This window comes from Nyctereutes procyonoides, unplaced genomic scaffold (assembly GCF_905146905.1).
Source record: "Nyctereutes procyonoides isolate TBG_1078 unplaced genomic scaffold, NYPRO_anot_genome, whole genome shotgun sequence".
NCBI lineage: Eukaryota > Metazoa > Chordata > Mammalia > Carnivora > Canidae > Nyctereutes > Nyctereutes procyonoides.
In genome coordinates, this window is record NW_026575133.1 from 14661138 (window position 1) to 14675720 (window position 14583).

General features: G+C 34.1%; 1 protein-coding gene across 4 annotated transcripts in view; it reads left to right on the forward strand.

Moving 5' to 3' along the window:
• Nucleotides 1–14288, forward strand: part of PDCD4 (programmed cell death 4) — a 29125-nt gene extending 14837 nt beyond the window's left edge. For all 4 annotated transcript variants that reach the window (XM_055346385.1, XM_055346388.1, XM_055346386.1 and 1 more), the window contains 7 exons: nt 3875–4096; nt 5757–5854; nt 7144–7258; nt 10359–10466; nt 10715–10825; nt 11462–11601; nt 13540–14288. In XM_055346385.1, coding sequence (XP_055202360.1) covers nt 3875–4096; nt 5757–5854; nt 7144–7258; nt 10359–10466; nt 10715–10825; nt 11462–11601; nt 13540–13600 — 855 coding nt within the window. In that variant the 3' untranslated portion in view covers nt 13601–14288. The remainder of the gene's footprint in view (nt 1–3874; nt 4097–5756; nt 5855–7143; nt 7259–10358; nt 10467–10714; nt 10826–11461; nt 11602–13539) is intronic.
• The last annotated feature ends 295 nt before the right edge of the window (nt 14289–14583 follow it).

The window sequence follows — 14583 nt, forward strand, 5'->3', positions numbered from 1 at the left end:
ATGCCCTGAGCTGAAGGCAGATGCTCAACCGCTGAGTCACCCAGGCGTCCCACGTTTAAGCATTTTCTTTTGCATAAATGAATTTCTAAGAAGTGGAGTAAAATTTCTTTAATATAGATTAGCTCTTTCCTTTTTGGCATGTGATGAGGGCTATATGCCATTTTTCCCCCTGAAAAACAGCACAGTAATATTTTAACAATTATTGTAGTTATATATTTTTATAATTTATAGTGTATAAAATAATAATTTCTAGCATCTATAGACCTTCTTAAACCTCTTCAAGGATCTCAGTTAAAAATGACTGATTTAGTTCTATTTTTTTTGACATTCATTTAAATGCTCAGGATTAAGATAAAATTTATCTTTGTAGTCTATCCAAAAGAAAGAGAACATAGATACAAAGATTTGAAAAAGAATATATGCAGAAACCAAGAGAAAAAGTGTATTTTTGAAACATAATTTGTAGGATGCCTGGGTGGCTCAGCAGTTGAGCCTCCGGAACTCCAGGATCAAGTCCCACGTCGGACTTCCTGCAGGGAACCTGCTTCTCCCTTTGCCTATGTCTCTGCTTCTCCCTGTGTCTCTCATGAATACATTAATAAAATCTTAAAAAAAAAAAAGAAACATAATTTGCACGGGAATATTTCCTGTGTTATGAATTGTTCATAAAGTAAATCTAAAAAGGTAAAATAAAGCTACCTAACTAGGATTACAGACTTGAAGTACTAAAATGGCAACTTTTTTTTTTTTTAAGATTTTATTTATTTATTCATGAGAGTGACAGAGAGAGAGAGGCAGAGACATCATCGGTGGAGGGAGAAGCAGGCTCCCTGCAGGGAGCCTGATGTGGGACTCAATCCCAGGACCCCAGGATCATGCCCTGAACCAAAGGCAGATGCTTAACCACTGAGCCACCCAGGCCTTCCCCCGCCTTTTTTTTCAAATTGCAATTCTTTGAAGGCTTTTATAATTTTTTATTTATTTATTTATTTTATTTATGGTAGTCACACAGATAGAGAGAGGCAGAGACATAGGCAGAGGGAGAAACAGGCTCCATGCACCGGGAGCCTGACATGGGATTCGATCCCAGGTCTCCAGAATCGCGCCCTGGGCCAAAGGCAGGCGCCAAACCGCAGCGCCACCCAGGGATCCCTATAATTTTTTTTAAAAAATATTTTATTTATTTATTTATGATAGACACAGAGAGAGAGAGAGAGGCAGAGACACAGGCTCCATGCAGGGAGCCAGACGTGGGACTTGATCCCAGGTCTCCAGGATCACGCCCCGGGCCAAAGGCAGGCGCCAAACTGCTGCGCCACCCAAGGATCCCATGAAGGCTTTTATAATTTAGACTCTTGTACTTCATACTGGGCTTTCTTAGTTTGTCTGATACCATGAGATCTGATATCTTTAGATTTGTAGGATTTGAACATAAATATTTGTTGGGTTTTTCAAAGATTTTATTTATTAGAGAGAGAGAGAGAGCACAAGCAGGGGAGTAGCAGAGAGAGGGAGAAGCAGGCTCTCTACTGAGAAGGGAGCCTGATGTGTGGCTCAATCTCAGGACCCTGGGATCATGACCTGAGCAGAAGGCAGATGCTTAACAGACTGAGCCACCCAGGTGCTCCTAAAACAAATATTCATTCAGTACATACCATGTGAAGGAATTTGTAATAGGTTTTTCCTGCCCTTCTGAAGCTTGGTCAAGTGAGGAGAAATGATATTATAAACAGATTATTAAAATAAAATGTAAAGCCCTCTGTTGTAGAGGTAGAGTTTAAGTATTATAGGGGCAGACCATTGAAATCCTATCTAGGGCAGCCCCAGTGGCTCAGCAGTTGAGCATCTGCCTTTGGCCCAGGGCATGATCCTGGAGACCTGGGATCAAGTTCCACATCAGGCTCCCTGCATGGAGCCTACTTCTCCCTCTGCCTGTGTCTCTGCCCCCCTTTATCTTTATCTTTATCTTTAAATAAAGATTTAAATAAAAAATCTTTAAAAAAAAATGAAATCCTATCTATCTAGCATGGGACTAGTGGTATACTATGTATACTTATTAACTGAGTAGTACTATAAGCACAGTGTTATGGAAGCATAAAATTGAGATGATTCTGAGCTACATAAGAATGATTAGAAGTTTGCCAGGGTAAGATGGTTGAAGAGTTTTCCAGAAAAGAGAAGTATCCTGTTTGTTTGTTTATTTTTTAAGATTTTATTTTTTTATTCATGAGAGACAGAGAAACAGAGATATAGGCAGAGGGAGAAGCAGGCTCCTTGTAGGAGCTTGATATGGGACTCGATCCCAGGACATGGAGATCACACCCTGAGCGAAAGGTAGACACTCAACCACTGAGCTACCCAGGTGTTCTGAGAAGTATCATGTTTAAAGGCAGTGAGTTAGTTCAAGCACAGTTCAGGAAAGATGAAATTCAGTGGGAAGAAACTTTTAACAAGGACAGCATTAGGTGGCTGTGAAAATAGTTCTGGCACCCTTTTAGCTGTATAACACGGTTTAAATACTTTGATAGATGTATAAGTAAAAGGGAAGGTACTCTAAGTTACTCTGAGTAACTGAGTTACAAGTTAGCCTCTAGGGACATACTGCCTATATTCAACTTCCAACTTGGCCACTCCAGCTATATGTCCTTAGCAAATACTCAATTTTTCATTACTTTGGGTATGATGATACCTCCCTGAAAGGGTTGAGTCTTTTTTTTTTTTTTTAAAGAATTTTTTTTTTTTTTAAATTTATGATAGTCACACACAGAGAGAGAGAGAGAGGCAGAGACACAGGCAGAGGGATAAGCAGGCTCCATGCACCGGGAGCCCGACGTGGGACTCGATCCCGGGTCTCCAGGATCGCGCCCTGGGCCAAAGGCAGGCGCCAAACCACTGCGCCACCCAGGGATCCCTGAAAGGGTTGAGTCTTAAATAAGATAATAGAAACTAAAGTGGCTGTTACAATGCTTGATACATTATATACAGTAGTTAGTATTAGCAGCTGCTATTATATTTTTAATAGGAAAGTTTGACTTAGTCCCAGCATTTAAAGAAATAACTTGACTTAAAAACAATTGTTTAAGATCTTCTTTTAAACTTTTATGAACAGTATAAAGTAAACTTTAGTGGGAAGAGAAAACTTAGAGGAAAGGTAGACTATAAACAGCTTATGATAATATGAATCTTACCACAAATATTCATAGAAAAAATATTCCTAGAAATTAGGAACACCTGACTGGCTCAGTTGGAAGAGTATGTGACTCTTGATCTTGGGGTTGTGAGTTTGAGCCCCATATTGGTTTTGAGATTATTTAAATAAGAAAAATTTTTTTAGAATTATAAGACACAGGGTTAATTAATTCCTAAAATCAAACTTATTAGCAGTATATAGCTTAATACTGTTTTAGGTATAATTCACATTTTTTTTTTTAAAGACTACTTTTTTTTAATTTTTTTATTTATTTATGATAGTCACGGAGAGAGAGAGAGAGGCAGAGACACAGGCAGAGGGAGAAGCAGGCTCCATGCACCGGGAGCCCCGACGTGGGATTCGATCCCGGGTCTCCAGGATCGTGCCCTGGGCCAAAGGCAGGCGCCAAACCGCTGCGCCACCCAGGGATCCCTATAATTCACATTCTTGAGTTCAGTGATGTTCAGATAGTTAAAGCTTGCCAAATGGATCAACATTTAATTTATATGCATAGAAAGATGTATTTATCCTATTCTATAAAATTGACTGCTTTTCTGATTATTTCCAGAGGAAAAGGTAAGGATATATGGATAAAATCTTGAATTTTCAAAAATAAAATTATATTGAATTAAAGGCAATTGACATACCTTCTAGTTTTTTTTTTTTTTTTTCCTTTTTTAATAGGAAATGTTAAGAGATTTAAACCTTGGTGAAATGAAGAGCGGGGTACCAGTGTTGGCAGTGTCCTTGGCATTGGAGGGAAAGGCTAGTCATAGAGAAATGACATCTAAGCTGCTTTCTGACCTTTGTGGGACAGTAATGAGCACAAATGATGTAGAAAAATCATTTGACAAATTATTGAAAGATCTACCTGAACTGGCATTGGATACTCCTAGAGCACCACAGGTTTGTGGCTCTTCTTTTTATTCATTCTCTTCCCCACTACACTTCCAATTATAGAAATAATTCATGTTCCTAGGAAATTTTAGTAGATAAAGAGGACAAAATGACCTGTATTTTTTACCACACAAAAATAGCCCTCTGACATTTTAGTGTATTTTGTCTAGCTGTTTTTCTTTTCTTTTTGTTTTTCAAACACAGTTTTCATCATACTATAATTTTATATTTTGCTTTTCCACCCATGCTCTGTATAGTTTGTAGTTCATTGCTTTTGCTGTCTTTATATTCTCTATTATATGTGATTAAGCTATTGTATGAGCTAGGATTTCAAAAATATATAGATTGTTATAATTGAAGATTGAACTGGCTTGAGTGATGTTTACTATAAAAAGAATCATAAAAAGAATCATAAATAAGTCTGTTTTATAGCTTTGTGGGGAAATAATTAGAAAATTAATGATTTATGTTGCTGTTTAGATTCTGTTCTCAGAGCCTTATATTTTTATTAGATTTGATACATGCTGATACTATAATGTGACTTTCTGGTTTGAAAATGAAAAGTGTGAAATTGTTGTTATTGACCAAAGTTTTAAATCAAGGTAGGAGTTTAATTTAGGAATAGAGTTATAGGTCAGTTAATTCTGTTTCTGTTATACTGTTTCTGTTATACTTTCCTATGACTGATGGTAGTCTGTGTAAGGTATTGAGCTATGATTCAGGTATGGACTTTTTTTTTGCTTTTTATAGCAATACTCATATTAAAAAACTGATTACATAAATACATATTATAGAATTTTTGAAAAATAAAGTCAAAAGGAAGAAAGGCCAGCAAAAATAACCATTGTTAACTATTAGCATTTTGTTGTTAAATCTGTTTTACTTTCTGTGGGTATGATTTTTTATGTATGATTTTTATATATCTTTGCATTTTTTGTTTTAAAAATGAAATTATACTGTATGTGCTATTTTATAAACTTCATTTTTCTTACACCATAAAATGTGGTAAATGTATTCCCTAATGACCACATAGTATACCTTCTTATGTGTCATTTAACCATACCCTTATTGTTGGACACGAGTCGTTTCTAATTTTTGTAAGCAATAATGCTATGAAAAGGAGTGCCTGGCTGGTTCAATCTGTGGAATAGGTGACTTTTGGTCTCAGGGTCATGAGCTCAAGTCTTACATTGGATGTGGAGCTGACTTTAACAACAACAAAAAGAAATAATTCTATGAATATACTTTTAGATAGAAACTTCTACACAAAGTTTTCTCTGTACAATAAATTATTTTGATCAAAGAATTTTTGAGAAAACCTAGTCCTATGTTTTTGTTTGATTCTAGAAGAGAGTTTTCTCTTGAATTTAGGCCATTGGCTTAACAAATATTTTTGACTATACTATGTTTCAGGCAGGTATTGGGAAATTCAGTATTGAGCAAAACTGATGTGTGTCTGCCCCATGGTACTTATCTTGAAGGTTAAGATGTGGGAGCATAAGCCAACCATAACTAGCAGGTGCTAAATTGATGTCTTTGAATATTCCGACATGTCTTAGATATTGACTGTGTAATTCAGTCAGTCTTCATCATTGGTGTGTTTAGAAATTGTGTCCTGTAAAGGTTTATTTTAGGGTGTTTTATATAGCTTTTTTTTTTCTTATTGTAGTTGGTGGGCCAGTTTATTGCTAGAGCTGTTGGAGATGGAATTTTATGTAATACCTATATTGATAGTTACAAAGGAACTGTAGATTGTATACAGGCTAGGTAAGTAAATTAATTTTCCTACTTAGAATTTCAAAAGGGGAAAATTCTACAGGATTTATTGAAATGATATTTGAATTAATCAGACATTGTAGACATCTGTCATTTGTGTGCATTCTCCACTGCTAAAATTGAGAGATTGTTGACATGATATTAACAGGAAGAAGATATATTATAATGTAGAAGTTTGGTATCTTAGCTAAACCATCCGTTACCTTTATGTCACACCTCTCTTCCCTGGGCCTCAGTTTCCTTATTTATAAAATGGAAGATTGCACTGAGAATATTTAAGGTCTGTTCCAGATTTTACATTCTGTAATTATTTACTATTCTGATAAGATGGATAGTATTAACAAAGGAGCCCTATTTCCTATTTTATATTTATCTGCTACAGCAATATTAGGAAATTTTTTCACTCTTGGTTTTTGGTATAATTTAAGCTAAATGTAATATTTGGGAGTCATCTGTATGATTTTTAGAATTTTCTAGAAACATAGATTTGGGGGAACCCTGGGTGGCACAGCGGTTTGGCGCCTGCCTTTGGCCCAGGGCGCGACCCTGGAGACCCGGGATCGAATCCCATGTCGGGCTCCTGGTGCATGGAGCCTGCTTCTCTCTCTGCCTGTCTCTGCCTCTCTCTCTCTCTCTCTCTCTCTCTCTCTCTCTCTGTGAGACTATAATAAATAAAAAAAAATTAAAAAAAAAAAAAGAAACCTAGATTTGGTCCTAGCCATGTATTAGATCTTAGGTATAGCTCTTAATTTTTTAGGACTACGCAGATCAGAGTACAGTGATTGCCCTGGTGGGAAGGTGTAGATCTATGTAAAAGTTAAGTTTTATGCAAAATGTTTTTTCTTAGTATAATTATTTTGTAATAAGTTTAGTTTTTTTTGACTGAGAAATAAAAATGAGTATGAGAATAATGAAAAAAGTAACTTTTTTTTTTTTTTTGCTCCCAACTTTTAAAAAGTTGCTTTTTAAAAGACTTTTGAGTTGCTTTCATGTTACATGAAAACTTTTAGGGATGCCTGGGTGGCTCAGCGGTTGAGCATCTGCCTTTGGCTCAGGGTGTGATCCTAGGGTCCAGGGTCAAGTCCCACATCAGGCTCCTTGAAGGGAGTCTGCTTCTCCCTCTGCCTATGTCTCTGCTTCTCTCTCTGTGTCTCTCATGAATAAATAAATAAAATCTTAAACAAACAAACAACTTTTAAATCAGCCTCAAACATGTCCAAGTTGTCACAGATATTTGTTGTTATTGTGTTTTTTTTTTTTTTTTTTTTTTTTTTTGGTAGAGCTGCTCTGGACAAGGCTACTGTGCTCCTGAGTATGTCTAAAGGTGGAAAACGCAAAGACAGCGTGTGGGGTTCTGGAGGTGGACAGCAGTCTGTTAATCATCTTGTTAAAGAGGTAACTACTGGGTATTGTCTTTAACTTAATTTACATGTATTTCTTTAGGGAAGTAAACTATGCCCTCTAGCTGGCATTTTTGCAGAGAAAAATTAAGTTCAGGTTTAAAGCTACTGATGGAAAATTGGATAACCTTCGTATATTTGGCTTTATACCCTGGTGCTATAAATTATACAATAATTATATAATTATTATTAAATTTTTTATGGTTTCTGACTTAAAAGTAAGACTAAGTTAAAAGGGCTTTCAAAGGAGGGCTGTATTTGAATCTCAAAGGAATGCCTGAAATTCTTTTTATATTGATATTTAAAATTTTTCAGATACTGTCAAGATAAGACCTCCTATTTTGTAGTTATTCAATAAAGAACTATATTTTTATATATGAATAATTTGAAACGATACTCTTAGATCATAAGTGATGAATTATGAACACTAGGGTAGATCAGAGTAGTAAATTTTTGTAAGGAAATTCACTACCTGTATGCATGCTTTAAAAGTAAAAATTATTTATTGCATTAAAATGCAAGATTTATTATCTATGGATTTTTTTTCTGGCAATAAAGTAATATTCTGTAACAGGAAACGAGAAAAAGTAATCTTATTTGCAGATTGTTAAGAAAATTAGAAGATTTATAGCTCATGTGCTTCTGATTTTTGAGTATAATCTTTTCATGTGACTAGAGTTTTGATATTTAATCTTTTAATGATATGCGTTTCTAGTTTGGGGGTTAAGGAGCTGAAAGTACAGATTTTTGACCAGTTTGCTTTTCTATATCTTAAGGTAGATAAGCTGGTGTTTGTAATATCATGATCACAATATTTGCTTTTAAAAAAATTTTCAAGTTGTTAGGAAGATTGAGGTATAAACACAGTCAAGATATCGGCATTTTGTCAAGAAAATTACATAAAAGGCATCTAGATGGGAAAGGAAGAAGTAAAACTATTTGTTCTCAAATGACATGATCTGTATACAGAAAATCTGAATCTACAAAAAAAAAAAATGAAAACAACCAAACTGTCAACAAAATAAATGAATTCAAGGTTGTAGAATATAAGATCAATATACAATATTCAGTTCTAGTTCTGTACACTAGCAATGAATGATATGAAGTGAAATTAAGAAACAGTTGCTTTTACAATAGAATAAAAAGAATACTAAAATGCTTAAGAATAAATTTAACAAAAGAAGTGCAGAACACAAAAACTGCAAAAAAATTTAACACAAGAAGTGCAGTACACAAAAACTGCAAAACATTGTTGAAATGAATTACACCTAAATAAGTAGAAAGATATCCAAATATCCTGTGTTTATGGATTGGAAGACATAATATCGTTAAGATGGTAATGGTCAGAGCACCTGGCTCTCTCAGGTGGAGGAGCTTGTGACTCTTGCTCTCAGGGTTATGAGTTTGAGCCCCATATTGGGTGTAGATATTACTAAGAAAAAAAAAAACTTAAAAAAAAATATGGCAGTACTCCCCTAAAATTAGTATTTTGAGAGACTGCCAAACTATTTTATGTGAATTATCTCAACCAAAAAATAGTCAAGATAAAAGTTGAAATAAAACTACCAATATAGGAGTGTGAGGTTGACATGATCTGGATTTTCATTTATTTTTACATGGGAGGATAGTTGGACCAAGAGGACTTTTAGAAATGTATATATGTTTTTATAATTTATCATTCTAGGGCATGTGGGTGGCTCAGTGGTTGAGCATCTGCTTTTGGCTCAGGGCATCCTGGGATCAAGTCCTACATCAGGTTCCCCATAGGGAGACTGCTTCTCCCTCTGCCTGGGTTTCTCCCTCTCTCTCTGTGTCTCTCATGAATAAATAAATAAAATATTAAAAAAATAATCATTCTAGAAAAATGCATGGAACCCGATAGGAAACATTTAAATACTTTAAGTTGCATAACAAAGTTACAAAACTATAATAATTAATATAATTTAAATAATAAATGTATTACCTTATAATTATAAAATAAAAACACTTTAGTCAAATGCCATGCTTTAAATGTTTACTTTCCTAAAGCAGGATAATAGGAATTATTAGGATGTTTTCTACTGATCAAATTTTATTTTACCTTTCATGAAAATGCATTGCAGGAGTTGAAGTCAAAGAGACTTAAATGAGATTATTTAACAGCCTGCATTCATTGAGCATGTACTGGGTGCAAAGGTGATTTTAACAGGCAGTTAAAACTATAGGGAAGAACATTCTGATTGAAGTGCTTGTGCTGGAAAACTTTTTCACCTTTTCTCTGGAGTCATAGAGGTTATTGTGTTTGAACAAGAAAGTCAAGTCTTGCCTCTTTAGCTACAACTAGAAGCAGAATTGCTGATGAACATCTTAGATAATGGGTTTCAAATCCTTAGCTGTAGAGAAAAGAGAAAGAATATAAACATTTTGCTCTGTATAGTAAAGCTCTATTATCACTCATTTTTTGGCTGCTAGTGCACTAAGGTCATCCTGATGGAAGTGAAAGTTTGTGACACTTTATTAAAAATATATTTTGAGACTTTCAGTCAGTGCCCTCTAGTGGTCTTTAAAATCCCTTGTTTTATAGTGAGCACTGAAGTACTTCGGTTACAACTCAAGCCACGTACATCTAAAGATTACTAGATCTCAGTGATCATTAAGACACACTGAAGCACTGTATTCTCTTTATAATTATGAACCACTTAAAAATTGGAGGTTTACTTTTTAATTATGAAAAAAACTTGTAATAGTGTCAAGTCTCTATGTTCTTACACAGCTGTTTGTGATCTGCCTTGAGAGTAAATAAATCGTATAGGCAAAAAGCAGTTCTTTTTGGTAAAAATTAGGAATTTTAGGGGTGCCTTGGTTGTTTAGTTGGTTGAGCATCAGAAGTTTGGTTTTGGTTCAGGTCCTGGTCTGGCATTTGTGGGATGGAGCCCCACCACGGGTTCTGTGCTGGGTGTGGAGCTTGCTTCATGTTCTTTCTCCCTCTGGCCTTTGCCCCTCTGTGCCACATGTGCGTGGGCGCGTTCACGCTCTCTCTCTAAAAAAATGAATGAATAAAATCTTTAAAAAATAAAAATTAGGAATTCTAACATTTCAATTTTTAAATTTGATAGATTGATATGCTGCTGAAAGAGTATTTACTCTCTGGAGACATATCTGAAGCTGAACATTGCCTTAAGGAATTGGAAGTACCTCATTTTCACCATGAGCTTGTATATGAAGTAAGATTACTTTGACATTCCAAAGAGAATTATTAAGTGTTCCTTTTTGAACCATCATGACTTAATACTTCTTTAGGAATATATGTCTTTTTTTTTCCTTTTTTAAAAAATTTAATGTTCAGGGAGTAAGTTTTTAAAAATTTTTTGTAATGATTATAATTACATACCAGACAAAAGCGATCTGATACATTTTAGGAGCAGTTTCTTACATGAATTAATGACCAAACATTCGTTCATTCAATTTTTAGGCCATTGTAATGGTTTTAGAGTCAACTGGAGAAAGTACATTTAAGATGATTTTGGATTTATTAAAATCTCTTTGGAAATCTTCTACCATTACTCTAGACCAAATGAAAAGAGTAAGTATAACATTTTGAATACTTTTTAGACTTATACCTTAAATGTAAAATGTTTGAATAAAGATTATGAGTTGTCAATGAAATGTTCTTTTAGGTATGTTTAATAGTACTGTGCCTATAGTATTGTTTTTTTGTTTTTAATGGTTGTGGTTATTTGACCTCTTGTAGCCATTTCTTGGAACGTAACACTTTATTGGGTTTTTTAACTTTTTTTTTTTTTTTTTAAGATGTGATTGTTCTTCCTCAGGAGTTCTGTTTTTAAGTTATGATAGTTTCAATTTTATATCTGGCAACAAACATGAACATGATCTTTTAACAAATATACTTTAAAGCATTTAATTTATTCATATTGATGAGATTCTTGTCTTACATTTTTAAAAAGTGTGGTAAGTGTATATAGAGAAGTAGATAGTGAAGAAATATGTCCAATGTCTGAAATCTACCTAAACTCTTTTGAGAGAACAGTTTTAAAGAAATTATACGTATGTCTATTTTTCAAGGATCACATCTGGATTAGATCAGTCTAATTTTATGGACATTTAAGGCCTTAACTGTAGCTTGATGACAGTGATGGGTTGTATGGCATTATGTATTTCATTTGGGCTAACAATTCTGTATATAATTTTATTGTTTTAGGGTTATGAGAGAATTTACAATGAAATTCCGGACATTAATCTGGATGTCCCACATTCATACTCTGTGCTTGAGCGATTTGTAGAAGAATGTTTTCAGGCTGGAATAATTTCCAAACAACTCAGAGATCTTTGTCCTTCGAGGTATGTTATTACTTTTTCCACGTAAAATATTGGTGGCATGTTTGGAAGGCTAAGGTAATTTTCTGTCATTCCAGAAAAATAACACTATCTCCCCTGAAGCCACTCAAGAGTGAAAATCATCTGTTGTGAGCATATGGGAAAACAAGGGCGAAGTTTATTTTGCCCTTGGGCAAAGGGGTACTTCATGAACCCTTGGTTCATTGGAAGGAAACTAACTCTGTGTAGTAGTTCTTTGTACTAGGTTCTAAGTAGTTGAAATATTCAGAGTAGATATTATTTGCCAGTAAGATGAGAAAATTGAGGTTTAAAAAAAGTTAAAAAAAAATTGAGGTTTAAGGAAGTGTAATATACCTTTTCTAAGGTCACACGTAGTAGAGGCCAAGGATGAATCCTTACCTTTCCCGGCTTCAAAGATGTAGGCTCCCTCCTGTACTCCATGTAGCTTCTTTTTGCTCCTTCATGGAATGGAGAATTGAGGCTAATTGGACAAGTGTATGTGCATGATTCTTTGGAGATGATCTATTTGCACTACTAGGATCTCTTTGAGATATTGATGAATTTTTTTGTGGCTAAAATAAAGCTTATAATGAAGTTTATAAATAAATAGATATAAATGATAGCTAGGCTTGTGTACATTTGCTTTATGAACATTTTGTTTTTGTAATTTTTAATCTGAAAAAATTACAAAGCTTTGTTTTTATTGAAGTGGATTGTGAGAATTAAATCACAGAAAAATAGTTCCTGGTAGTGTCTTTTGCTTTACAAAATTTAGAAGCCATTAAGAGAGGAGAAAGGTACAGCTTAATGGCTTTGATAAAAAATGTTTGAAAATATAGGTCTCTAAAAATATGTAAATAGATCTCTGCTTGGTGACGGCATCATTTATGTGCCAAGTAGTATATACAAGTAAAAACTGTCAACTTTGGTTAAGAGTTCTTGCTACTTATTGCTTTGTTCCCCATTTCAGTTTCCTAATATTATGTCTGAAGCTTTTATGTGCAGGAAAATGTAGCTGATTTCTACTTAGACTATGAAAAGGGGTCAGCACTTTGGCACTAGCTTTTTAAGGTTTTCAGCCTCTGTTCACAAGTCTAACTGGTCATTTCTATTGTGGCTTTTACTCTCACGGATCAGTTAAGGAGATACCTAAATGTTCTTTTTATGCCATAGAATTTTGACTTTTTAATCCTCTACCCATTAGCTTAGTTGAGTGAAGTGCATATTTGTGTGTGGTATTGAATGCTTGCGCATGTTGGTCTAGGGTCAGAGAATGAGGGCTAGTCCTGAGCAAACTGTTTTCCACTTATTGCTTTAGACTGCTGGTCAACTGTTGCTACTGCTTATAGCTACATACAGCCTAAGTGTAGTTACAGTATGAAGCAAGGCCTCTTGAGTTTGAAATAGCAGGAATCCCGAAATGGGGCATAGAACAGAATTAATTGGGTTCTGATTTGTTTGTCCATGTACAGGTTATGGCTTTTCTACATTTGAGGGAAAATTACAAAAAATTTTTAAACATGGATATTTTCATAGGTTCTGTAGCTCTAGTTTGCATAACTCCAAATCATGTTGTCTTTGACTCCTGTTTAGTTTTTAAATACTAAAAGCATAATTGAAGGAAATATTAAAATTCTAAATAGCATGTTTGCTTTATATTTTAACTTTAACATGACTCCATTTGGACAATGAACTTATTTCAATAATTAAGCTTTTATTTAACTAAAAACTGCTTAGATTAGCAAGTTCATTTAATTTGTTATATTCTAGGATATATAGCAGGGAAACAGTCTTTTTCAAAAGAATTAGAGGCATGCTCACTTTTTTTCTTTTTTTTAACCTAATGACTAACCAAAAGAACTCATGGGCTTTCTTTTGTTTCTTTTTGGTCTTTAGTCAAAATTGGTATCCATTTTCATGTTTGTGTTCTTTCCGTTACAGGGGCAGAAAACGTTTTGTAAGTGAAGGAGATGGAGGTCGTCTTAAACCAGAAAGCTACTGAATATAAGAACTCTTACAGTCTTAGATGTTATTAAAAAATATAAATATATCTGAATTGTAAGAGTTGTTAGCACAGGTGTTTTGTGTTTTTTTTTTTTTTTTTTTTTTTTGAAGCACTTGTTTTTGGGTACAAGGCATTTCTGAAATTTTATAAACTTACAATTTAAGGGGAATTTTTAAAGGAAATGTTTTCTTTTTCTTTTTTTTTTTTTTTTGAGGGACAGAAGAGTAACCACTTCTTAAGTGGAATATTCTCATAAGCTACCTTTTGTAAGTGCCATGTTTATGACCTAATCATTCCAAGTTTTGCATTGATGTCTGACTGCCACTCCTTTCTTTCAAGGACAGTGTTTTTGTAGTAAAATCACTGGTTTATACAAAGCTTTATTTAGGGGGTGAAGTTAAGCTGCTAAAAACCCCATGTTGGCTGCTGCTGTTGGAATACTGTGCTTTGGGAGTAAAAAAAAAAAAAGAAAAAAGTTACTTCTTTGTCTTAAAGAATTTTAAGAAAATGAGTTAGTCATAAGACTTATTCATTTTTCCAGGGAACATACTGATTGGTCTTAAAGACTAGACAGTTAGATAAATGGTGGCTGGAACATCTATTTTTCTACAAAACTGGAAAAATGAACCTGGTTCTAAAAGAATGTATGACAAAATAAAACATGTGAAGCAGTGTTGATTCTTTATTGGGAGTACATTTATTTTAGGCCTTCTTAAAAACTTTTATCTATACAGCAAATTTTAAATCCTATCGGGGAGCATATTTGAAGCTAGTGAATTTAAACTTTGGTCTTTGCAAACTTTTAAATCAAAAAGTATAATAGTAAATTCTTTTAATATCTGTGGGAAATGCATACATGTTTTTTTGATCTTATCTATAAAGCTCAATGAAATTTGTAAAATATATCTTTCATCATTCTTAACTTGTTACTAATGTTTGTTATAAAAAATTATCTTCAGAGACTCAAAAAATTTTGCATT